A 26740-nucleotide genomic window follows, 5' to 3' on the forward strand; every position below is an offset into this window, starting at 1 on the left:
ATGGTTCCAGTAATCCATGTCCTTAGTTTGCTTGTCTTCAGCAAACTGTTTGTGGGCTTTCTTGAATCATATTATTATTATTATTATACAGGATTTATATAGCGCCAACAGTTTGCGCAGCGCTTTACAATGTGAAGGAAGACAATACAGTTCAAAACAGGAGGAACTAGAGGGCCCTGCTCGTTAGAGCTTACAATCTAGAAGGGAGGGTCAAGTGAAACAAAAGGCAACAACTGTGGGGGATGGGTTGATGGAGAAAAAGGAGGTACATTTTGTTAGGGGTTGGTAGGATAGGCTTCTCTGAAGAGGAGGGTTTTCAGAGATCGCCTAAAAGCTAATAGAGTGGGGGATAATCGGACAGATAAGGGTAAGGAGTTCCATAGGATTGGAGAGGCTCTGGAAAAGTCCTGGAGGCGAGCATGGGAGGAGGTGATGAGTGAGCTAGAGAGCAGGAGGTTTTGAGAAGAACGAAGAGAGCGATTAGGTTGGTATTTTGAGATGAGGCTGGCGATGTAGCTGGGGGCTAGACTGTGGATTGCTTTGTAAGATGTTGTAAGTATTTTGAATTTAATTCATTGGGTGAGCGGAAGCCAGTGGAGGGCTTGACAGAGAGGAGCGGCAGTGTAACGCTCCTGCGTTTTACGTATGATGTGGATTTTCAGCTGCAGAAATATTCCACTTCAGTAGTCATGTAGAGAAACGCTGAGACACCAATCCCAACTCCCAATGACTCATCATGTGTGGAGGATCTCAATTCAGCAAGTAAATACACACACTCAATAAAATGTTTCCTCGAGTGACTTATGTATATAGTAACACAGTGATGATAGGCTGAAGAGACAGGTTGGGTAGAGATGGTAGATGACAGACACTTGAAAGGAAATGTTCTTGAAAGTAAGATAGTAGCAGATGGGATGCAGATAGGTTTAGCAATCATGTATGGTAGCAGATGACAGAGTAGCAGGTGGACATACAAGAGAGATCAACCCAGTGCAAGAACAGGTGGTAGTAGGCTCAAGAGCTAGCAATCTTAGATAATGCAGATGTAGTAATAGTCCTTAGTATGCAGAGCTAGATAGTGTAAGCTTTAGTATAAAGGTTATAGAGGTTTCCCCTGTGGGGTACTTATCACTAATAGCAATGTAGCAGAGGAGAGGTTCGGCAAGAGCGGATGATCCGGTAGCGGGATACAGGGATCAGCGCAGCGTGGTTCCGACAGCGAGGTATGCTTGCAAGCATGAGAGCTTCAAGACAGGTTAGCATCAAGGCACAAAGCAGTTTGAACGAACACATGTGAGTGAGAGCCGGCGATCTAAATAGCCATCCAGTCCGGCGCTCAGTGATGACAGCATAAGTCTTAAAGGTGTATGCGCACCTTACCAAAAGAGAACGGTGGGGCGCATACACTTATGAAAGAGTAATTAGGGTACCCAAAGGTACCAGAACATTACAGTACCCCCCCCTTAAGGCTGGCTCCTGAAGGCCTCTGGAGCTGGTTTGTCTGGGTACTTCGCATGAAAATTGCGGATTAATCTAGAGGCATGTATGTCAGAGGTGTTTAGCCAGGTGTCGTCTTGGGGCCCATAGTTCTTCCATCGAACCAAGTACTGAAGTCTTCCTCTGTGGATACGAGAATCCAGAATCTCTTTTATCTCGTATTCTTCTCCACCTTCAACTTGTACAGGAGGAGGAGGTGGGATAGTAGGCCTTATTCCTTGGTCAGGAACATGGGGCTTCAGTAGCGACACATGGAAAATGGGATGTATTTTGAGGTCTATTGGCAATGTAAGCTGTACTGCAGCTTTTCCAATAAGTTTCTTGATTGGGAAAGGTCCCAAGAACAGAGGTCCAAGCTTTTTGCTAGGGATTTTCAGTCTTAAATTTTTTGTTGAGAGCCAAACGAGGTCCCCGATAGCGTACTGAGGAGAAGGTCTTCTGGGAAGATCATAGTACTTCTTTTGTTGACTATGAGCGTGTGCAATGGTAGTATTAAGCAAACCCAGAGAGTCCTTTATTTGGGTAAGATAGTCTGAAGCTACTGGGTTATTTGAAGGAAAGATGCGTGGTGGAAGAATAGAGGGTTGAAACCCATAGTTCAAGTAGAACGGACTCTGCTTGGTCGTACTGTGGGTTGCGTTGTTGTAGGCAAATTCTGCCAGAGGGAGAAGATCCACCCAATCATCCTGTTGGTAAGAAGTGTAACAACGTAAATATTGCTCGATGCATTGGTTGACTCTTTCAGTCTGTCCGTTGGTCTGCGGATGGTAAGGAGAAGTGAGCTTCCGCTCGATCCGTAGTATGTGACATAGTTCTTGCCAGAACTTGGAAATAAATTGTGATCCACGGTCAGACAGAAGAGTTTTTGGGATACCATGTAACTTAAAGACATGTTTCATCAGGAGTTCTGCCGTTTGTTTGGACGAAGGTAGTCTGCGAATAGCAATGAAATGTGCCATTTTTGTCAGATGGTCCACTGACACTAAGATGGTATTAAATCCTTTGGAAGGAGGCAATTCCACTATAAAGTCCAAGGTCACAACTTCCCATGGAGTTTGGGGTATTGGTAGACTGCATAGTAGACCGGATGGTCTCGTAGTGTCAATTTTGGACCTGGCACAGACATTGCATGAAGAGACGAATTTTTGAATTTTTGTATAGATGTTTTCATGTCAGGCCACCAGAATTGCCTGGTAATCAGATTAAGAGTCTTTGTCATACCCATATGTCCTGCCATAGGCACATCATGCTATAATTCCAAGATCTTGGTGCGTATGGTAGGTGGTATGTAAAGTTTGTCGTTGTAGTAGAGGAAGCCTTCTGCATCAGTATTTAGTTGTGGTGGGGGTGTATCCAAATTTATACCATGCAAAACCTCTTCCTTCAAGGAACGGACAACTCCAATAATGCGTTTGTGAGGTATTATAGGAACGGAAGGGATTTCGAAGTAGTTTTCTTCAGTTAGTCGTGAAAGTGCATCCGCCTTTTTGTTCTTATCTGCAGGTGTGTAGGTCACTAGGAAGTTAAACCTTAGAAAGAATAGTGACCATCGTACCTGTCGGTGCGAGAGAGTTTTGTTAGTCTGAAGATATTGGAGATTTTTATGGTCCGTGTATATAAGTATTGGTAATTGGGTGCCTTCGAGTAGATGTCGCCAATTCTCCAGAGCCAATTTTATAGCAAGCAGTTCCTTTTCACCCACGGGGTAATTTATCTCTGGACTGCTTAGGGATTTAGAAAAAAAGGCGACTGGATGAAGTGGTGAAGTGTGAGTTGGTCGTTGGGAGAGTATTGCTCCTACTGCCATGTTTGACGCATCTACTTCCAGAATGTATTGGAGGGATGGGTCTGGATGGCGTAGTATGGGAGCAGAAGTAAACCTTGTCTTTAACAGGTGAAAAGCTTTATTTGCTTCATCTGACTATTTGAATGTTTTTTTAATGCTAGTGAGCTGTGTGAGGGGTCTCACAATGGCAGAGAAGTTTCTAATGAACTTCCTGTAGAAATTCGAAAATCCAAGGAATCGCTGTAGCGCCTTGCGTGTGGTTGGTGTAGGCCAATCCTGAATGCAGGATATCTTACTCATATATATACATAGTTACATAGTTACATAGTAGGTGAGGTTGAATAAAGACAATAGTCCATCCAGTTCAACCTGTGTAGGTGTGTGTGGCTGTATTCATCTCACATACCCCTGAATGTTCTGATCCTTGAGATGTAAGTCTAAGAGTCTTTTGAAAGCCACCATACTACCCGCAGAAACCACCTCTTGTGGTAGAGAATTCCACAATCTTGTAGCCCTAACAGTAAAGAACCCCCCACGTTGCCTGTGGTTAAAACGCTTCTCCTCTAATCGCATTGTATGCCCTCGAGTCCTCATGCAATCCCTTCGAATGAACAGCTTTTTTTCTAAGCTGGGATCCCCATTAAGATATTTATAAATTGCTATCATGTCCCCCCTCAGACGTCTCTTCTCCAGGGAGAATAAATCAAGCGATTGTAGACGCTCTTCATAGTCAAGGTCCTCCAATCCCCTAATTAGTTTAGTTGCCCTTCTCTGGACTCTCTCCAGCTCCAACACATCCCTCCTGAGGACTGGCGACCAGAACTGGACAGAATACTCCAGATGCGGTCGGACCAGAGTTTTATAAAGTGGAAGGATTATAGTCTTATCTCTGGAATACATCCCTTTCTTTATGCATGCTAATATTCTGCTGGCTTTGGCAGCTGCCGCTTGACATTGCATGCTGTTGCCTAATCTATCATCAACCAAGACTCCCAGATCCTTCTCCATTTTGGATTCCCCCAAGGGTTCCCCTCCTAACGTGTATTGTGTTTTTATGTTTTTAGTCCCCAAGTGCAAAACCTTACACTTCTCCACGTTAAACCTCATTTGCCATGTCGTTGCCCACTCTGTAATTTTGTCCAGGTCATTCTGTAGGATATCTGCTTCATGCTGTGCAGTTATTGCCCTGGCCAATTTTGTGTCATCTGCAAAAACTGATATTGAACTACTGATCCCGTCCATGTCCATCTCGATTCCTGTTTTGGATATGATGTAGCCTAGAAACAGTACCTCTTTATGAAACAAGCATTTTTTCAGTTTCACATAAAGTTTGTGTGCAAGCAATCTCGATAATACTAGTCTTACATGTCTTATGTGTTCAGACAGGGATCGTGAATATATAAGTATATCGTCCAGATATACCACAACACAGACATCTAGTAAGTCTCTGAAAATATTGTTTATAAATCGTTGAAAAACTGCAGGGGCGTTGCATAGCCCGAATGGCATTACAAGATATTCGAACAATCCGTATCTGGTTCTAAATGCAGTCTTCCACTCGTGTCCATCACGGATTCGAATGAGATTTGTATGCTCCTTTCAGGTCCAATTTTGAAAAATAGGTAGCTCCACGCACCTGCTCAATGAGCTCAGGGATAAGCGGTAGAGGATAGCGATCTTTTATTGTAATAGCATTCAATTGCCTATAGTCGATGATAGGCCTGAGACTTGAGTCCTTATTGCGGACAAAAAAGAGTCCTGCTGCTGTGGAAGAAGTGGAAGGTCTAATAAAACCTTTTTCCAAATTCTCATCCAAATAGTCTTTGAGATGGGAAAGTTCATCCTGTGAAAGAGGATAAACATGACCGAACGGCAATTTGCTATTTGGGAGTAGATCAATGCTACAATCATAGTCTCGATGGGGAGGTAGTGCTTGAGCATTTTTCTCAAGAAAAACCTCAGAGAGATCCTGATAACATAGTGGTGCAATCTCATCTGTCACCACAGACAGGATCTTCCCGAAAGACGGGAGGTTACACGTACCCTCGCAATAGCAAGAGAGGAAGGTCAGGGTCCGTTCCTTCCAATCTATGGTTGGTTGATGTGTGTGCAACCAGGGAAGTCCCAAAACAATGGGAAAGTGGGGTGAAGGTATTAGATCGAAGGTAGTGGTTTCCATATGAGACCCGTTAGTAGTGACTAGGAGTGCCTGTGTCTGATCAGTGATCGGACCAGAGGATAAAGGAACACCGTTAATAAGACTCACTGAGACAGGTTTAAGTTTAGAAATAATAGGAACTTTATTTAAAGCAGCAAAACGTATGTCAATATAATTTCCACAAGATCCTGTGTCAATCATGGCCTTAGTAGTAATCCTGTTCTGGTCCCACTGTAATGTTAAGCAAACAGAAAGGTAAGGGTTAGTGATTGAAGTTGTCAATCCCCCTAGGAGGACATGTGAACACTCACCCTTCTTTTTGTAGACTAGGGGACAGACGTTTATCTTGTGATCCGGGGATGCACAGTACAAGCAGAGATTACCAGATCGTCTTCTGGCTCTTTCCATAGTTGATAAAGGTGGGCGTATGGTTCCTACCTCCATAGGAACGGGGTCAACGGCCGAGATCCGAGAAGAACTGGATAATGGCGTTCCCATTTTCTCAGCCTTTCTTTCTCGTAGTCTTCTATCTATGGTGATACTGAGTTGTATCAATGCATCCAGGGTTTTTGGCAGATCCACTCGGGCGAGCTCGTCTTTAACGGCCTCTGATAGGCCAAGCCTAAATTTGGATTTCAGAGATGCATCATTCCATTCTGAATCAAGGGTCCATCTCTTGAATTCTGCGACAAAGTCTTCTACAGGTCTCCCACCTTGTTTCAAGGATCTTAATTGAAGATCGGCAGTACTCTGCCTATTGGGATCATCATATAGGCTAGTGAGTTCTGCTAGGAACAAGGCATAGGAGTTGAGAAGCTGGTCGTTTTTCTCAAAAAGAGAGTCTGCACAGGCCCGAGGATCGCCTGTTAGCTAAGAAATAATAGTACAAACCTTAATGTGATCAGTAAGGTAGGTACGGGGTTTTAGCAAGAAAAGTAACTCACATGCGTTTTTAAATTTGCAAAATTTTTTGCGATCGCCTGTAAATACCAAAGGAGGATTTATTTTGGGTTCAAGGGACTGAGCAGTGGTAAGTTGTGTCAGTCTAATTACCTGCTGCGACAGAGCCTGATTGTCTGTCTTCTTTTAATTCAGCAAGTGCGTGTATTAACGCAGTTACTTGCTGTTTTAATTGTGTCATCTGAGTGGTTATTTCTGCTGAATCCATTTGTGGTTCGTTCAATCTGTAACGCTCCTGTGTTTTACGTATGATGTGGATTTTCAGCTGCAGAAATATTCCACTTCAGTAGTCATGTAGAGAAACGCTGAGACACCAATCCCAACTCCCAATGACTCATCATGTGTGGAGGATCTCAATTCAGCAAGTAAATACACACACTCAATAAGATGTTTCCTCGAGTGACTTATGTATATAGTAACACAGTGATGATAGGCTGAAGAGACAGGTTGGGTAGAGATGGTTAGATGACAGACACTTGAAAGGAAATGTTCTTGAAAGTAAGATAGTAGCAGATGGGATGCAGATAGGTTTAGCAATCATGTATGGTAGCAGATGACAGAGTAGCAGGTGAACATACAAGAGAGATCAACCCAGTGCAAGAACAGGTGGTAGTAGGCTCAAGAGCTAGCAATCTTAGATAATGCAGATGTAGTAATAGTCCTTAGTATGCAGAGCTAGATAGTGTAAGCTTTAGTATATAGGTTATAGAGGTTTCCCCTGTCGGGTACTTATCACTAATAGCAATGTAGCAGAGGAGAGGTTCGGCAAGAGCGGATGATCCGGTAGCGGGATACAGGGATCAGCGCAGCGTGGTTCCGACAGCGAGGTATGCTTGCAAGCATGAGAGCTTCAAGACAGGTTAGCATCAAGGCACAAAGCAGTTTGAAAGAACACATGTGAGTACCAAAGGTACCAGAACATTACAGGCAGACACTGAGCGATTGGTGAGGTGGATGAGTCTGGAGATATTTAGAAGTGGTTTCCTTTTTGGACTACAGCCATGAAGACCAATTTGATGCAGTGTGCGGTGTATGGTCTGAGCACTGACAGGCTGACCTCCCACCCCTTCAAACCTCTGCAGCAATGCTGGCAGCACTCATACATCTAACTCCCAAAGAATACCTCTGGCTATGATCAACACTGTATCTTGGTCTAGGCCAACAAGGCCCAGGCCTAGGGCAGCACTATGCAGGGTGGCGTCAAAAAAGCTGCCGGGTGGCGTCAAAAAAGCTGCCCCCGCATGAAAAAAAACAGCCTCCTCCTGGCTCCTGCGCGAAAAGAGTCCCCACCACTTGCCAGTCTTATGGACCGGACTGGGCCGGGTGGCAGGGCCTAGGAGGCAAATCGGTTTGGTACCCCCATAAAGCGGCCGCTCTGCTGCCAGTATGATAATACTGGCCGGCGGTCACACTTACTAGTATTGGCGGCCGCCAGTTTCATTAAGTGTGGCACTGGCAGCAGGTCTTAGCAGCCTAATGCTCCGCCTACCCTCCTCTGCGCCATACCGGGCTTTTGTAGTCTTCTGGATGAGAAGTAAAGCTGGAACATACTTTTTTTGGTCATGGTTTTTGCAACCTGCTGATTTGTCTTAGGTTCTCTATAGGAACATCTTAATGCCAGTTAATCCTGTTTTATTAAGCAAAATGTATTGTAAATAAACATACACAGGTAAAAGATCTTTCAGTATGTGTGTGGACAAATTTTGGGGTCTTTTTTGGCCTGATTGGGTCCTAATGCTTTGACTATTAAACTGGTTTGTGAATGTCACATGAACACCTTCAGATGGAACTGTAGCTGGACAGATCCCCATCCTCGGTGTTCCTCCTGCAATAAGTGGCACTGACAGCCAAGAGCGATACCTGTGTTGTCAGATCAGCATTGTATGTCCAATATTCCATAAATATGGATTTAGCCCAACCCTATCTGCTGGCCCAATGTGATGCCATTTAGGGGTATTTTAGCAGGTGAATATGAGCACTTCCAACACTGGAAGTGCTTTTGTTATCACTTAACGCTGGCATTCAGTTTGAGATGTTTCAGTGATCATTCAGAATTCATTGACAGGTGCTCTTGACCTCCTTATGACCTGCATTTACCTGTGCTTTATGCAGATTTTGCATTCCAATAGACTTGCATAGGTATGGAAAACCTACTTGAAGCAAGCAAAAGCCTCTCAACACAGCTTAGGGTCCATTCACACCACCTGCTGCCTTGGTGAAGCCTTAAGAGGGAGGGGGTGGTTTGCAGATGACAGGGGGGGTCTTAAACAGGAAGGGGTGTGGCTTTGGTAGGAAGGGGTGGATCATATTTAAATTAGGGGGTGCGCAAGTTTAGTCAGGCCTAGGGCAGCACAAAACCTAAATACATCACTGGCTATGATGCTGAGCACGTGCAGTCAACTCCGTTGGTCGACCATGGTGAGGTCTGTTCTGAGTGGAACCTGTCCTGTTAAACCGCTGTATGGTCTTGGTCACCGTGCTGCAGCTCAGTTCCAGGGTCTTGGCAATTTTCTTATAGCCTAGGCCAGGGCTTGACAAATTTGCTATGAATCTAGGAGCCAGCTAAAAAAGTTAGGAGCCAGTTTTTTTTTTGGTAGCGTGGGTTGTCAGGGCAAGTAATTTGCGCCCCCTAACTCTAACTTACAGCAGAGCGGTCAGTCAATAACTCCAATGTAACGCATTACATCAAGGTTATGGGCTGGCCAGAAAGAATGACATTAAAATCCTGTTATAGGGGAAACTCCTTTTATGCGAATGCATCATGACTGCGGCATGTAAAATACCCTCATCTGCTGCCTATTGTAGCGTAAGGGTGGCTGTTGGTGGGTGGCAAAAACATGTCTTTACAGCACATTTTTACCACCCAACTGCACATCTAAATAAAGCCTTTGTGACATTTAAATAAAACACAGAAAAGGATGAAAGAAGTATCCCAGCGCTGCTGATCTTCTGTTGCCTCTTTGCAGCTACTTCCTGCCTGTGTGTCACCATGTGGTGATTGTTGATAGTACACAGGGCTTTATCAGAGGACATAAAAAGATAATTTTAAAGCATGCCAGCCTCATCTCCCCTCCTCCACCTCACAGCACACCTTAAACAACTTTGCAGAACAGCGGCTCAGTGTGTCACAGCATGGACACAGAACACACACACAGGCAGCCCCCGTGCTCTATCCTCCACCACAACTCTCCCCCCCTCCCTCACAGTAGTGACAGTCTGCCTGCAGGGCCGGGTAAAGGCCACACAGGCTGCCGGGTCCCCCTCCTCCTCCTCACTCTTCTCCAAGGTCTGAAATACTGTGCGCTCTGGGGGGAGGAAGGCCAGCCTGATAAGGACGCTACAGGCAGCATAGGAGAGCTCAGAGAGCAGCCATTCAGGAACGGACCTTACTCTGGCAGAGGAGAGGAGGCCGGCCCCTCCCCGCTCATGTTACTTACAGCCGGACTTCAGATTACTGCACGGCTCCAGGGAAAACACGGAGGGGGAGAGTGGAGCATCAGCTGCCTGACACTCTGAGCTGCGTGTCCGGGCAGTAAGTCAGAGAGTGGGCTGGCGGCAAATCAGGAGCCAGGACGTGGTTTCTGGTCGCCATGGCGACCTGGCGACCGGGGTTTGTCGAACACTGGCCTAGGCCATCATTATGTAGAGCAACAATTCTTTTTTTCAGATCCTCAGAGAGTTCTTTGCCATGTCGAACTTCCAGTGACCAGTATGAGAGAGTGAGAGCAATAACACCAAATTTAACACACCTGTTCCCCATTCACACCTGAGACCTTTTAACACGGAGTCACATGACACCAGGGGTGAATGGCTAATTTGGCCCAATTTGGACATTTTCACTTAGGGGTGTACTCACTTTTGTTGCCAGCGGTTTAGACATTAACCGCTTGCCGACTGCCCACAGTATATTTACTGCAGCAGTCAGCCCCTCCTGGGCAAAGTGACGTAGTACTACGTCGCTCACCCAGGAGCCTGAAGGGGGCAAGTGCGCGCTGTCGGAGGCGCGCTCCCACCCCCGCTCGTTTACGGCCATCCCCGCGCGAGTGACCGACGGCTCCGATGTCTGCCGGCCACTCACAATCTCCCGCTGGATAGGGAGAAAGGCAGGCAGCTGATTTAAACAAAGCCGCCTGTCATTCTCCCTGGTGTAACTGCAGAGATCATATGATCCTGCTATGCAGGATCGTATGTCTCTGTGGTTACATCACAAGCCATGCCCCTTTACAGTTAGAATCACGCCCCTAGGAACACACTTAACCCCTTGATCACTAATAAAGTTAACCCCTTCCCTGCCAGTGTCATTTTTAACAGTGCATATGTATAGCACTGATTACTGTAGTAATGTCACTGGTACCCCCAAAAGTGTCCAAAATGTCAGTCAAGGGTCCGATCTGTCCGCCGCAATGTGGCAGTTCAGCAAAAAAAAATGCAGATCGCCGCCATTACTAGTTAAAAAAAATAAAATGACATAAATCTTTCCCTTAGTTAGTAAACGCAATAACTTTTGCGCAAACCAATCAAAATACGCTTATTGCGAATTTTTTCACCAAGAATATGTAGCAGAAAACAAATTGGATTAAAATGTTAAAAAATTTAGATTTTTACATTTTTTGGGGGGGAATTTCATATAAAAAAATGTGGAAAATATTGTTATTTTTTCAAAATGGACGCTCTTTTTTTGTTTTGTTTATAGCGCAAAAAATAAAAATCGCACAGGTGATCAAATACGACCAAAAGAAAGCTCTGTTTGTAGGAAAAAAAGGACGTCAATTTCATTTGGGTACAGCGTCGCACGACTGCGCAATTGTCCGTTAGAGTCACGCAGTGCTGAATCGCAAAATAGGCCCTGGTCAGGAAGGGGGTAAAATCTCCTGGGGCTTAAAGCGGAGTTCCAGCCATTTACTCACCTGTCCAATAGTCCAGCGATGCGGCCGCCCGAAGCCTCGATCCTCTCCCTCGGCGCCGGCATCACTGCTGTGGGCACCCGGCTGTTACAGTTTGCGGCTTCACAGCCGGGTACCCACTGCGCATGCGCGAGTCGCGCTGCGCGCCGTGATTGGCTGGCAATCTTCTGGGACCTCTGACGTGTCCCAGAAGATTGCAGGGAGGGAGGGGGAGAGGAGAACTTCCGTTCAGGGCGCCGCGGCGCTCCGAGCGGAAGTGGGAGCGGGTACCTGTCAAAACTAGGTTGCCGCTCCCCCCCCCCCCAAAAAATGACATGGCATGTCGGGGGGTCAGGACTCCCTAAAGCGGAAGTTCCACTTTTGGGTGGAACTCCGCTTTAAGTGGTTAATGGCTGTGTGTGGAGTTATTTTGAGGGGAAAGCAAATGTACACTGTTATACAAGCTGTACACTCACTACTTTACATTGTAGCAAAGTGTTATTTCTTCAGTGTTGTCACATGAAAAGATATAATAAAATATGAGGGGTGTACTCACTTTTGTGAGATACTGTGTGTATAGTAAACAAGCTTCCTGGTGAATTTTTAGTGCAAAACACTGAAAGCTTTGGGATACCAAAGCCTGAAAACTAAGCAGCTAATGCCCGCCCACTGGTGGGTCCAATAACACCATCGCACCTCTACGTATCATTCACTCTCCCTAACTGGTGATCACGGTTTTCCTACGTGCCCGCTGTCTGACGTTACGTCATATACACTGATAAGCCGTCATGTCTTGAATAGCGCCACGCCCCCGTGTTTACAGGAAGGAACAAGGGGGTGACTGTGTTGTCCTATAAGCCCCGCCCCTCCTCCTATCAGCTGCTTGCGGTGGATGAGTGACATAGGCACCGTCCAATCACGAGGTCGCTTTGGTATCCTGTAGACGTCAGCTCGCCATGTTGTAGGTAATAATCTGCGCTGAAGGAGGCCGTAGACCTGCAGCAGCTGGAGTTGGGGGGGGATCCGCTGCTTGATTGGGGAATGCTGGATCCTGGGACCACTGACTGCACCAGGTAGGACTTGTGATCGTACTTAGTGACTGTCAGTGTTTTATATACGTGTGTAATATGGCAAGATGTGATCACAATACGTTTTCTTCAAGTTGTACTATTCACCTGTGACATCATCATCCTATGTATACGAATACTTGTATACAGATATATCTGCAGATGCTTGGCTGTCTCCCATGACCTCTGTCTGAATTCATACACGATCAGACAACCCAGGAACCTCATTCCTTTGTTGTAGTTGTCAGCTTTGTATGGATTTCTTACTTGGAAGGAATACTATAGTGTTAGGCTGGCATTACACTATACAATCTGTACAATTCTTCACACATTCTGCAAAGGCACAAAAAAACAATTGTTCTCTATGTGCCCTGTTCACACCACAACACTGGGATCACGTGAAGATTTATTCTACGTAGGAATCTGCAGCGTGTATACAGTTTTCCGCACAGGAAAAAACTGACATGACATTAACATTGGTGTAAATAGGGCACATAACGGACGCGTATGAAAACTGATGTCTCCGCAAGTGAAATCGCAGTTTTCCCATTGGTTTTCAGATACGTGTGGTGTGAACGAGCCCTTAAAGTGACGCTTAACTCTGGTTTAATCACTTTAGTACCACCATATAGCTAAAAGACGACTACTGTGCCGCTCTCTAGTTCTGGGAGGGCATCCATAAACGTCCTCCCAGAACTCCATCCCTGTGATCACAGATTACGGTAAGCCCTGCTTGATTCTACTTTGAAATCGTGCTACTTGAAAGCAGCACAGGTGCATGAAGCAGCACAGATGTCTATTTAAACCGCCCCCGAAATCGGCAAAAGTGTTGCAGGAACTACTTTTGTAAAACGGTGCGGTGTCGCACTGTTCCATTGCTGGCAATAGGCTGCAACTTGATCTGTTAAATCGCATGACAAATTGCTCCAATGTGAACAAAGGTTAAAGAGCCAATCACAGCAGCCCTTTACCATGTGATCAGCTGTGCCCAATCACAGTTGATCACATGTAAACAGACTGAATAGGGATATAATCAGCGTAACACCAAAAAAAGTAGTAATAAATGTGAAATAAACAACAAAACCCTAGGTTGCAAACAATCAGTGTTAACACATCACACTAGTGCATATACATAAATAAATAAGGAAATAATTAATATAGTGACTCAATTAATCTCTGTAAAATAATAAAATATGTGTAACTTGTGCCACCACAATAAAATAAAAAATAAATGACACTGTGTGTGAAATCCCAGTGATAATAGTGCGATAGTGTCACAATAGTCCAAAACGAATGTCCTTAATTCAAACAGACTTGCCGCTTATCGGCAGTCCTTTCCTCACGCGCCGTGCCTTTGTGAGGAAAGGAGAGATGATACCCTTCAAGGCTCTCAGTGCATTCTTTACACTGATAATGAGGACGCCGTTCATAAGTAGCCTGATTATCCGTGCAGCTTCATCTGCGAAGAAGACATATTACTATTTTGGTAAATTACATAACCGAAACTAAGAAAAACTTTTTATTTAATTTTCAGTCTTTTTTTTTTTTTTTCAAAAAAAAATAAAATAAAAATCCCAGTGGTGAATAAATACCTCAAACCAAAGCTCTATCTGTCTTAACCACTTAAGCCCCGGAAGATTGTACCACCTTCCTGACAATTGCGCGGTCGTGCGACGCTGTACCCAATTGAAATTGACATCCTTTATTTCCCACAAACAGAGCTTTCTTTTGGTGGTATTTGATCACCTGTGCGATTTTTTTTTTTTTTTTTTTTTTTTTTTTTTTTTTTTTTTTTTTTGATCATGCGCTATAAACAAAAAAAGAGCGACAATTTTGCAAAAATAACAATATTTTTCACATTTTTTTTATATGAAATTACCCCCCAAAAAGATGTAAAAATCAAAATTTTTAACATTTTAGGCCAATTTGTTTTCTGCTACATATGTTTGGTAAAAAAAAAAATCGCAAAAAGCGTACTTTGATTGGTTTGCGCAAAAGTTATTGCGTCTACTAACTAAGGGTAAGATTTTTGTCTTTTTTTTTCTTTTTTTTTAACGAGTAATGGCGGCGATCTGCGATTTCTTTTTTTTTTTCCTTTTTTTTTTTTTTTGCGGGATTGCGGCGGACAGATCGGACCCTTGACTGACATTTTTGGGGGTACCAGTGACATTACTACAGTAATCAGTGCTATACATATGCACTGTTACTGTAAAAATGACACTGGGAGGAAAGGGGTTAACTTTATTGGAGAGGGAGGGGTTAAGTGTGTCTCTAGGGGCGTGTTTCTTACTGTGATTGGATGTGGCAATGTGTGTAACAGCAGAGCTCAACGGTCCTACATAGCAGGACCGAGTGATCTGTGCTTTTACACAGGGAAGAATGACAGGCGGCTTTGTTTACATTAGCCGCCTGCCTTTCTCCCTCTCCACCCGACGAGTGACCGGCGGACATCGGGTCCGGCGGTCACACGCGCCGGCTTCTTTGGGTACGGGCGGGGGCGGGAGCGTGCCTCCGGCGGCGTGTGCTCGCCCCCTATTCGCTCCCAGGCTAGTGACGTACCGGTACGTCACTTTGCCTGGGAGGGGCTGACCGCCGTCGTATATAGTGGGGCGGCGGTCGGCAAGTGGTTAAAAAAATGAAAACATTTTCTATGGGTGCAGTGTTGCATGACCGCACAATTGTCATTCAAAGTGCAACAGCGCTAAAAGCTGAAATTTGGCCTGGGCAGAAAGCGGGTGAAAGTGCCCTGTATTGAAGTGACTAAAAGAAGCAAATTCTATAACACGCAAAGTAACATCTCTTGCTCCCTGCCTCCTCTACATCTCCAATGCTGTGATCTGGCTTCTTGTTGGGTTCCATTCACAAATTTTGCCATGCTGTGAATACCAGCATCAGGAATTTACTGATCCCTGCTGCTGAGATTTACAGCTGCGTGCGTATAGCAAAAAGTGCATCCAGCTGATGATTAGCACGGGTGATGAACAGGCACAAAAAGCTGCAGCGGCTGACAGCCAGTCATTGCAGTGTTTGGGCTCAGAGGGCGCTATCTGCACGCAGCTTTCAACACAGCAGCAGGAATCCATGGATTCTTGCAGCTGGGATTCGCAGCATGGCTAGACGCCCTGCGAATGGAGCCTAACAGGAAGTCTGATCATGGCAGGAAAAAATTGGAGATTTAGAGAAGGTGGAGAGCAGTAAGGCCCCTTTCACACTTATGCAACCTAACGCTGAACGATTTTACCGCAATTGTTTTTTGCTGCAATTTTACAGCGATTTTGACTGGACTTGAAGAAATACCTAGGTCTATGGACCTCAAAACGCATTAAAATCGGCCCAAAGTAGTGCAGAGAATACTTTGAAGTCATTGCGACTTAAGTCGTACAGATCTGAACGGTACTCATTGGAAATCATCGAATACGACTTGTCATGCGACTTTTCAGTCCCAAATCGCAGAACAAGTCGCACAAGTGTGAAGGCGGCCTTAAAGGGAGTTTTGTGAGTTAGGCCCTGTTCACGTTTCGCATAGCGGAAACACGTTTTGCAGCTGGCTTTTTTTATTTATTTATATTTTTTTGTGATTTACACGCAAAGCTGATTGGTTACTATGTACATTTCCTCTAGATCAGGCTTTCTAGGGGTTCCTTGAGGTTGCTAGGGGTCCCTTGAGTAATGGGCATTTTCTGCCTCTCAGATAAGTTCCCAATGACACCATTGTTCCTTTTAGCTATCTGTAAGGGGGTAATTCTTCCCAATGATGACAAGAGTAAGGAGCATTCTTCCCACTGACTGTCACACTAATGTGTCATGAGTTGTAGATTTTTATTTATTTGCAGGGGTTCCCAGAGACCAGAAATTTATTTTAAGGGTTCCTCTGTGTCGAAAAGGTTGAGAAAGGCTGCTCTAGATTCTGCCTGCTCTAGTTTTAGTAAATTCCCCCTTGTGTATACATTTGACCTTCATCACCAATTCAAAAACAGAGATAATTCTCATTCAGAAAGCCATGCTTTGTCTATGAAGAGCAAGGCATCGGGTTTTCTCTAAAGTCTTTACCCCAGAAACTCATGCTCTCCTGTCTTTTATTCTGCCAGCACTTGATTTAGCTGCTGGGAGCAAAGAAAATACATGGTACTTCCAGGTATGGAGGCGCATGCAACTCCCTCCATGTAAAAGAACCAATACCAATGAGTAGTATCCATAGCCCTATATATTGGCAATGACATGAGCTGAGCAACTTGTAGCTTTACAGAGGTAGAGCAAAAGAAAGGGGAGTATCTGCTACAGAAACAACGGTGGTTTTATTTTATTGTATTTCAGGGATTTATTTTGCACCGTCATTATTCACATTCATCCCTGCCCTCAGGCAGCTTAGAATCTATGTATCTCACATACATACACTGGGGAAATGTATGCTAGAGTCATTTAAAGCCGAGTTCTGGCCACAGAATCGTGTTTTTTTTTTTTTTTTTTAAATACTTCCCTAATAGTGATCCACCGCCCTTCATACATCCGCTAATCCGGTTTTACACAGTTTTAATAAGTGATTTGCAATCATAAAATCTTACTTTAGAAATCGTTTGCTGAGCGCTGCCATCTTTGTTGTGGTCACTGTATGCCCTGCTTCCTGGTTTTTGCTGGATGGGGCAGATGAATGCAGCGCGAAATCTCGCGCATGCCCAGTACTATGCGATCGGCATAGTAAGGGTTTCCATAGGGACGCCTATCATCGCGTTATTTCCTGTTTGCAAATAACACGATGAGAGGAGCGGCCGGTCGCCTACGTCACTGCCCATTGCCTCCTGGGAGTGATGAGTAAGAGCTCCCAGGACACATTGCAGGACAGGAAGTGACGGCGCCAGCCGTGGCCGCAAAGGGAGGAAGTGGAAGGAAGGTAAGTATATTTTCTTCTGAAACAAGGTAAGTAAAAAAAAAAAAAAAAATTGGGAATATCCAATTGTTTTTTAGGTGACACTAAGGAAGCGGATAGCACAAAATCTATTGTGACAATTTTGCGGCCGGAACGCCGCTTTCATTTACTAGCATGTGTTTGGAGTGTGGGAGGAAACTCCCACAAGCACAGGCAGAACATGCAAACTCCATGCAGACAGTGTCTGGGCTGGTATTCAAACCATGGGACCCAGTGCTACAAGACTTAAAGTCCTTACTACAAATAATGTATGTTACAGTATCTAGCTGATGACTTATAACAGTGGTCTTCAAACTGTGGCCTGGGGGCTGGATGTGGCCTTTACTTGCCTTTATCAGGCCCCTGTGACAGTATTTCTCCCACTGATACAACATATTATTCCTTCTACACCAACAGTGGGGCGTAATTCCGTTCACTGATACCAACAATAGCACTAAGTGTAATTTCTGTCTGCTGCTTCCTTCCTCTACTGTCAGCATCAGTCCCCTCTGCCAAATTCTTTTGACACCAGGAGGAAAGAAATGTGACAAGGGAGGGATCTCCAGCTGATTGACAGCCTCAGTTTTGTTGCTGTGTGAAAGTGGGGGGGGGGGGTCCCTTCCCTCCCCTCCAATCAGCTGTAAGCTCTCCCTCACTGAGCTCTGCAGTGTGTAACTTCAGTTACCCGCTCCCTATTCTGTGACAGCTCAGACAAGCTTTATAATCTCGACACTGAACGGATGTAGAGAAGACTGCAGGAAAACAGGTACAACTTACTGAATGCAGGAGGGTTTGTTTCATCTTGGTGTATCACCTGAGACCAGTAACTTTACTGGGTATATGTAAGGAACTTGGTTTATAGACTCCCCCTTTTTTTTCTGTTCTCACTGTATGTGTTAAAAAAAAAAGATGGTAAAGAATGAGGGACATTCTTAATAGCTGAGGAAGAGGTCTGCTGCTATGTTTCCTCATGCAGCAGACTTTGCTGCCCTTCTGTAAAGCTATTTGTGGTGGATTGCTTTTCACAATGAGGATGTGAAATGTCGTCTCCTCGTCGCCTGCTTTAACCCTATAAATTTCGCACACAGTTGCGGTGTGGCCCCATACACTGGGTTAGCGGAGGTTCTGCCCACGGAGTATGATGGAGTGGGGGCATCGTTTTTGCAGTGGCCTGTGTAAAACCCTGTCCATCTGCCTTTGCAGCTCAAGAGGGCAGTAAAAATGTGGCTCAACGGCCTTTTTACAGGCCGCAAGTAAAAACAAGCCCTAAGATGGCTGCCATATTGCAGGAGACTGAATTACCTGTGTAAAGTTACAGACTCTGACCCCTGGCATGTTACAAGAGATTAAGTAATCACTCCCGTGTGTTAGGACACTGCAGGGGACTGCTGTCACCATATAGAAGACTGAGTTACTGCAGGTACCTTAAAGGAGATTGAGTGACCGCCACTACATTACAGGAGACAAAACTAATATGGAGAATACGTTATCGCTGCTATATTCTTACAGGCTGTGCGAGTTCTGCTAGACAAGCTGCTACTTTGGGGAACTGCATTTGTTGCTGCTTCACTTTCTCTCCCTCTGTTAGGCCCCATTCACACCTGTGCATTGTAGGTAAGAAAAGTCCTGCAGGCTGCATCTATGATGCACTTTTCACCATAATGCACATTATATAGAATTCAGTGGTAGCAAGCCTAAAATTAAGAAAGGAAAGAAAGAGGAGGCGCAAACACCTAGTGCATTACCCGTGGTCAATTTGCAAATTGTTTAATAAAAAATGCCAAATGCATACTCACAGACGTAAAGATAAAAACATGTTACAAGAATCCACCATGTGTGAACTGGGACACGTCCTTCAGTCAGGACCGCTAACGCGTTTCGGGGGTCTGGCCCCCTTCCTCAGAGCTGCTCTGAGGAACAATTTGCAAATTGACCACGGGTAATGCACTAGGTGTTTGCGCCTCCTCTTTCTTTCTTTTCTATGTACCCGTATTGGAGTTCCCTGCCTGAGGAGAGCAGCACGCCAGTCTTCCCATTCGGAGTGAGCGCTGGGCTGAATTTTTGTACTTTGGTATTGCACAAGCCTAAAATTCACCGCACAAAATACACACCATACTGATGGGGACCGGCCCTTAGTGAAGGACTGGATTTGTGTGAGGTAAATATTCTGGTAGATTTAGTAGACAATCAGAACCTCCTCATCACAGAAATCTGGTAATTAGCAATGACTAAGGGCCAATTCACACCAGTTCATTTAGCGCAGCTGTAAATGCAGACCAACAGAAGGACATCCGAAAAAGAATCATTTCTAATTTGTCCTATTCAAATCGTAACCTTGCGTTGCACTAAAATGCAAAATGGATATTAACGGACGTCAAAATGGATTTCAAGGAAAGTCCGCGTGCATTAAAACGCGACTAAAATGCATGAAAATGTACATTTTTAGCTCAAGTCAGTGTGCAATGGCCCAGACATTGTGAGGAGGAATTGAAGAAGTGGCAGCTGGGACTCCAGGGCAATTTATAATAGGGGGCCGTTTACTAACGTATTGTAATAACTCACACTAATGTAACAAAGTCCAGCCTGCCTGCTGCAGAACTACAAGATATCCTTTGTGCGCTGGAACTTGTAGTTTAGGCCATTTGGAGAATTGTGCTAACTATATACATATATATATACATACATACATACATACATACATACATACATACATACATACATACGTATGTATTCTGCTGTGCATTACAGCAACCCATCTGTTTCCTGATTCCATTCCCACCATCTGTAGCGCCCTTCTAACATTCAGCATGGCTGATTTGTTGCGTTTACACTATTACGATGACCACACCTAGAAAACCATTGTTTTCGTAACACTGGTGTGATGTGCGGTTCTGAAAAATCCATCATTTTTGCATTTTTCGTCACCAAACTATGCCCTGCGCTGCTGTGCGCTGACATGAATGAAGTGTCATCATAACGTGACACTTCAAATAAAGTTAAAAAATAAAAATAAAAAAACAAGCAGTGTTGTGCTCAGATATGTGCATTACTCTGTCCTGTGCCAGACCTAGCACTAGATTTCCTGAACAGCGGAATGTAGCATGAACTAGTGTGAACATAGCCTTAACAACACGACCCACTATTATCTGTTGTCTCAAAAGCCTATGCCCACTGCCCTCTTCTGATTGCTGGCCCCAGCTGTGTACGTCTTTTTACCCCTTTCTCAAATACATTTCTATTCAAAACCCTGTCCGCCATTCCTATGCCATAAATAAAGAAGTCCACACATTTCATTCTGGTTTGCTCATACCTGAGAAAAATGAAACTGTCTGTAGGCATGGTTTGGTCATACTTGAATTTTATATATAGCTTTTTTTCCCTCAGAAAATAGGTGCAGGAACTCAACCACGACCCCCCCCCCCCCCCCACATACCCTCCAAACCAATCAGATAGTGGGTGTGTTCAAATTTCACAAACAATGCGAGGGTCTAAAAGGGGCAATAAGTACCAGGAGTGCATTACATACAGAGTTTGGGGGTGCGCTACACACAGAGTGCAGAGTTCGGCCGTCATCCACAGCTGCTTACCTCCTGCATCCCCCGTCCACATCTCACTTTCACCCCTCTTCAGCTCTGACCTCTGCATACAAACCCCCCTCCACTGCCCTCCCCCCTTAAAAGCTCCACCATCTTCCACATGTCTTACTTAAATCACACAACCGTCTCTAGTACCTCCCCACTGTAGGCTCTGCTTCTCTCACTTGCAGGGAGATCATCTAGTGGGGGTGTCAACATCCGCAATGCACCCTAGGCATCGGCATCTCCCCTGCCCCCATCCTGCACTCAATGGGAGCCACTGGGAGACAAGCTTGACTTTTGTGTTTACTAGTGATCGTGGTGAGCAGGTTGCTGAGGGCCTGAGAGTTCCAGCTGAAAAAAGTTCTCTATATCTATCTATCTCTATATATATATATATATATATATATATATATATATATATATATATATATATATATATATATATATATATATATATATATAAACATTATACACACGCATATGACAAGCTAAGGGGGAACCCTGCTTACCCCCCCAATCTAAACTACCCATCACTCTCTCAACCCATCTATTTTGTTTTGCAGTATTGGATTTACTAAAGGCAAATAGTCTGTGCAGTTGCACTCATTTCCCCTAGAGCTTAGTAAATGTTGTAACGTTCTGCTGGTTTCCATCATCTATTCATGTGCAAGCAAAAAATGCTTTCTGTTTTTTTTTTTTTATATTGCACCTGATTAGATATTTTTTTTACAAAGTGAAGCTTTACCACATTACATTTACTAAGGAAAGTAACTACAACTGCACTTGAATATTAAACATTGGGCCGAATTGAATGAAAGAAGTTTTTAATGGGCCACGCTAGGTCGCTGGGGGCTACACTTGCGTCTTTCCAGCAAAATTTAAAGCACTTTGGTAATTGACACTGTAGTAAGAATGGCAACCAACAATACTTCTTCCCGGAGACAGAGCATAAAACATTGAAGTATTTAGCAGCACAGATTGTAAGTGTAGCTTTTTTCCAACCGAGGAACAGATAGAACATCATTTATAGCTGAGCTCTAGGAAAGCTAAAAATACCCCCCCCCCCCCCTGCCATGGGGCTGCCCTACCATTGCAAGGGTTAACTGCTCGTTTTGGCCTAGGGGACTTGGTAATTCTCTTGTCCTCAGGTCTAATGTCGGACTCTCTGCCCTGCATCAGTCTTGATGACATCAGAGGACCTTGAACCACCAGAGAATGGGGTAAACGGGGGCTGTGGGGACTAGACTCGTAGCGCAGAGGATCAGGTAAGTATAAGGCTCCATTCACATATAGGCGTCTCGGATCTCCTCGATTCTGCCCGCAACCCCGAATCATTGCAAATCGCAGGATGCCCGTGCAATTCCCGTGACCTGCAATGGCACCTCAAACACGGCACGATTTTCCCACGATTGTCGCCTGACGAATCGTGGTAAAATTATGCAAACAGAATTGCACGTCGCCCGTCGCCAACAAGAAAGTCTTATACTTTTTTTGGGCAACAGGCGTCCTGCGATTCTGTTTGCGCAATTTTACTGCGATTCATTGGGCGACAATTGCGGTACCATTGCAAGTCACCAGAATTGCTCAGGTGTCCTGCGATTTGCAATGATTCAAGATCGCGGGCAGGATCCCAGATGCCTATATGTGAATGGAGCCTTATACTTGCCTGATCCTCTGCTCCTGCAGGCTTCTCTGTGCTACTAGTCTAGTCCCCACAGCTCCTTTTACCCCATGTTCTAGCGGTCCAAGGTCCTCTGATGTCATCAAGACTGACGCAGGGCAGAGAGCCCGACATTAGACCTGAGGACACCGAGAAGCCACCCACTGCCAGAGCATTGGGGAGTGGTAGATCAGTTAAGTAAAACAGATTTTTTTGTCCTCTTAAGCTGGCACTAGATGGTTTGAAGCTTGGCCAGTTCAGCAGGAATCGGCCCAGATTCAAACAATGTATGGGCAGGCTGAATGGACCAGCCTGCTGAATATTATATGTGTTTTATTGCTAGTGGTTGTTATAGCTGCTAGGAGTAACCACTGTGTTCTCCAAACAGGGACAGTTTACCCAAACCCCTCCCCTGTCAGGAGAACACAATGGCTTCATAGAAGGGAGTTACAGGAAAGAAATTTGCTCCGTCTATATCCTACCTTAGACATACAATGGGTATAGGAAAGAATCATCTGTTGAGTTCAAATGTTAAGTTTGAGTCTTGAAATAACGGACATCTATGCCAATCAGGTTTGCATTCGTCTCCATATGTTTACTCAGAATATACGCCATACAGCGGCCGTACAACGGCTCACACCATCCTTCAACGGATGTGTGACCCAGATTACATTTTGGTTACAGCTTTTATAGTACATAAGCGGGCACAAGCCCAAGTTACAGATTACACAATATTTCACAATACAGTCTAGGCGCATGACAATACATTCCTTGTGGAAAATCCCAATTACACATCGGGTCATCTTGACCCAGCAAGGGCGTAGTGACAGGTTAGTCTGACAATTAAAGCGGAGTTCCGGGCAGAGAAACGTTTTTTTGTTGAACATACCCCCGGGACAGTCAGGGCTAGCACATTCCACAATGGCTAGCCTCTGATCTGTCCCGGTTCGCACTTACCTTTTAGAAGAAATACTTACTTAGAAATTTTCTTCCACAGCGTTTCCATCTCGGTTGTGGGCAGCTGAAGCCGGTGCGGTCCTCTTCTCTGTCTTCTTCCGCGTCTTCGTGTCCCAGAATGCACTGCACCGGCCCCTCTCGTCACTTCCGGCGCGGCGCCGCATTCCTAAACAGCTTCTGGGCATGCCCAGAAGCTGTTTAGCAGGGGAATGCGGCGTCGCCCGGAAATGACGAGTGGGGCCGGTGCGGCGCATTGATTCCTGGGAGCTATGACGTTTAGCTCCCAGGAATCATCGCGAGGCAGGAAGTGACGGGGTGAGCCGCGGCGCTGGAGGAGGAAGCTGTCATAGGTGAGTATTTACGATCGTCAATAAAAGGTGAGTAAACAAAAAAAAAAAAAATAACTATCCAATTCCTTTTCAGGTGCGGCATACCTAGCGGAGGGGCACAAAAAAAAAAAATCTTTTTTGTGCCCGGAACTCCGCTTTAAAAAAGATTGAATATGTTAGGGAAAATAACATTTTACGGTAATAAGGGCTTATTTTAATAAACATCTCTTTCCGGGAACTTTTTTGGCAGAACATTTCATATCCTCTGGGACAACGTGAGACACAGTATTTAAAACATACCAACTAGAATTCTAAGCGTTAAGAAGAATATATTTTTTTAGTATATTAAAGGGGACTCTTTGACTATATAATGATATGGTCTTCATATATTTTTATATCTTGACACATCCCCTTTTAAAATGATCCTGTTTTGTTGCTTTTCAGCCTGCCTGAAAAGAAGGCAGACAGTTTTTGTTTTACCTAGCTGTATTTATTCAGTGCAACTTATAACATCCACGTTAAAGATATAACACCAACATTAAAAACAGAATCATGGAGTTGGAAAAAGGATCACCCCCCCCCCTAAAAATTACTTGCAAACTAAATCAGGTGTAGCTAATCACCTTCTCAATGGCACACAAAGCCATTTTACTTTCAACTGTGATCAGCTGTGGCCCTTTTGATTAGCTCAGTATGAAAACAAGCTTTCCTGGAGCTTTTCAGTCACTGATAGTACAGAAGAAAACAATCAACTATGGGTGGCAAGGCACTGTCAAAGATCTTGGGGATAAATTTGTGGACAGGCACAAGTAAGTAGATGGATACAAAAACATTTCAAAGGCGTTATTAATATCTAGAAGCACAGTGACGTCTATTATTAAGAAGTGGAAGGTGTTTGGTACAACACAGACCCTCCCTGGATCAGGATGTCAAACAGGATGAAAACTGGAGGAAACTGGTCAGAGAGGCTACCAAGAGGCCTACAGCAACTCTGAAGCAGTTGCAGGAAGTTATGACAAAGAGTGGTCATTGTGTGCATGTGACAACAATATCACAAATTCTCCACAAATGTGGCTTGTATAGAAGGCTTGCAGGAAAAAAAGCCACTTATCAAGAAAGGCCACATGCAGTCATGACTGAGCTTTGCTGAAGCGCACCTTGAAGATTCTGAGACCACATGAAAAAAGGTATTATGGTCAGATGAGACTAAAATTTAATTATTTTAGGCTCATTACTAAACAATATGTCTGGCAGAAATCCAATATAGCTCACCATTCAAATAACACCGTTCCCACGGTAAAGCATGGAGATGGTAATATCTTGTTATGGGGGTATTTCTCTGCTGCAGGGACTAGAGAACTTGTCAGGATAGAAGGAAAAATGGATGGGGCAAAATACCATCAAATTCTTGAGGAAAATCTGATGCCCTCTGGCAGAAAGTTGTCAATGGCAAGGCTTACCTTTCAACATGACAATGACCCAAAGCGCACATCAAAAATTACCACGCGCTGGTTGAAGAAGAAAAGGCTGAATGTCCTTGCATGGCCTATTAGTCAGAGCTCAGACTTAAACCCCATTGAACGCCTGTGCAATGGCTTGAAGACTGCAGTCCACAAATGGTCACCTTTAAATGAAACTGAACTTGAGCAGTTCTGCAAAGGAGAATGGGCAAATATTGAAAAGTCTAGATGTGCAAAGTTATTATATTATATTCCAACAGACTAAAGGCTGTAATTAAAGCAAAAGGTGGTTCAACAAAATACTAACATAAGGGGGTGATCCTTTTTCCAACTCATTGGTTTTGTTTTTTTTTCTGACATGTTGGTGTTATATCTTTCACTTGGGTGGTATAAGTTTCAGTGAGTAAATACAGCTGGATAAAACTGTAAAATATGATTATTTTAGAGGGGGGGAGGGTGATTCTTTTCTATATCCACTGTAAGCGAGCAGTTAACCCTTGCAGTTTGGGCAAAGGGAGGATTATTAGGGTTTCTGGAGTTGAGTTTTAATTTACAGCCTTAAACCTGCTGGGGCCACAAAGATGTAAGTCCGAGATCCACATGGGGCTTGAAAACCACCAGTTTGACAGGTATGATTTAGATGTACACATCGGTGTCAGAATCTAATTGGTAACCCTATCGATGAATTAATGTGATGCTTGCATCATAGGAGGTTTGTGCATGAATTTGTTAATCTATAGTTAATCCCACAAAGCTTGATACTGGCTAGTATCACACAAAGTTGCACAATTTGTCATGCGACTCTGCAATGTGACTTTGCGTCTTTACACTTTCTGGCACTCAAGTCACATCTAAGTAGTGCACTTTTTCAAAGTAGGTAGTATAGATCAGAACGGGTGCTATTGAACTCAATAGCATGACAAGTCGTACTAGTGTGAACACAGCCTAAGCTTTGATCTGAAATGTTCAATTTTCACCGGTGACAAGCAATGTCATTTGCTACAGGGGCTACAAGTATAAAGCCTCGCACACACGATCAGATTATCGGGCTGATTTTTGTCCTTTTTTTTGTTCCTAGTCTCATATGGAAAGTGAAGAGGTTACTCAACATACGAAAATTCTCGTACGACAGAATTTATCTTCAGAAGTGATGTCGTGTTGAATTGTTTTGTATGTTCTTTCATTTCCGAGCATACGTAATCTTGCTTTTTATGATTTTTTTCGGATGAAAACTGTGCTAATTAAACGAAAATTGGACATTGTGTTTACGTACGATAACCATTTTATAGCACGCACATTTTGTTTTGGTCATCCTAAAATTCTGAATCGGCTGTCGAAAGCACCATATCAATGATCTGAAAATCGGCAGATCGTTCATTAGACAAAATTTTTCTTCTGATTTTCATATAGTGTGTACGGGCCTTTGGAGTTGTCTTTGATTGTGACAGGTCCCAACGATCTTTTTAACAAGTGAGATTATCAGCTTCTGGGGAGCCTTATAA

General features: G+C 44.2%; 1 protein-coding gene across 1 annotated transcript in view; it reads left to right on the forward strand.

Annotated features, from left to right (window-relative positions):
• Window positions 1-12204: 12204 nt before the first annotated feature.
• NBR1 (NBR1 autophagy cargo receptor) overlaps window positions 12205-26740 on the forward strand; it is a 156063-nt gene continuing 141527 nt past the window's right edge. The window contains exon 1 of the mRNA XM_082271980.1: window positions 12205-12357. Coding sequence (XP_082128106.1) covers window positions 12326-12357 — 32 coding nt within the window. The 5' untranslated portion in view covers window positions 12205-12325. The remainder of the gene's footprint in view (window positions 12358-26740) is intronic.

This window comes from Pelophylax lessonae, assembly GCF_965119305.1.
Source record: "Pelophylax lessonae genome assembly, chromosome: 11".
Classification (NCBI taxonomy): domain Eukaryota; kingdom Metazoa; phylum Chordata; class Amphibia; order Anura; family Ranidae; genus Pelophylax; species Pelophylax lessonae.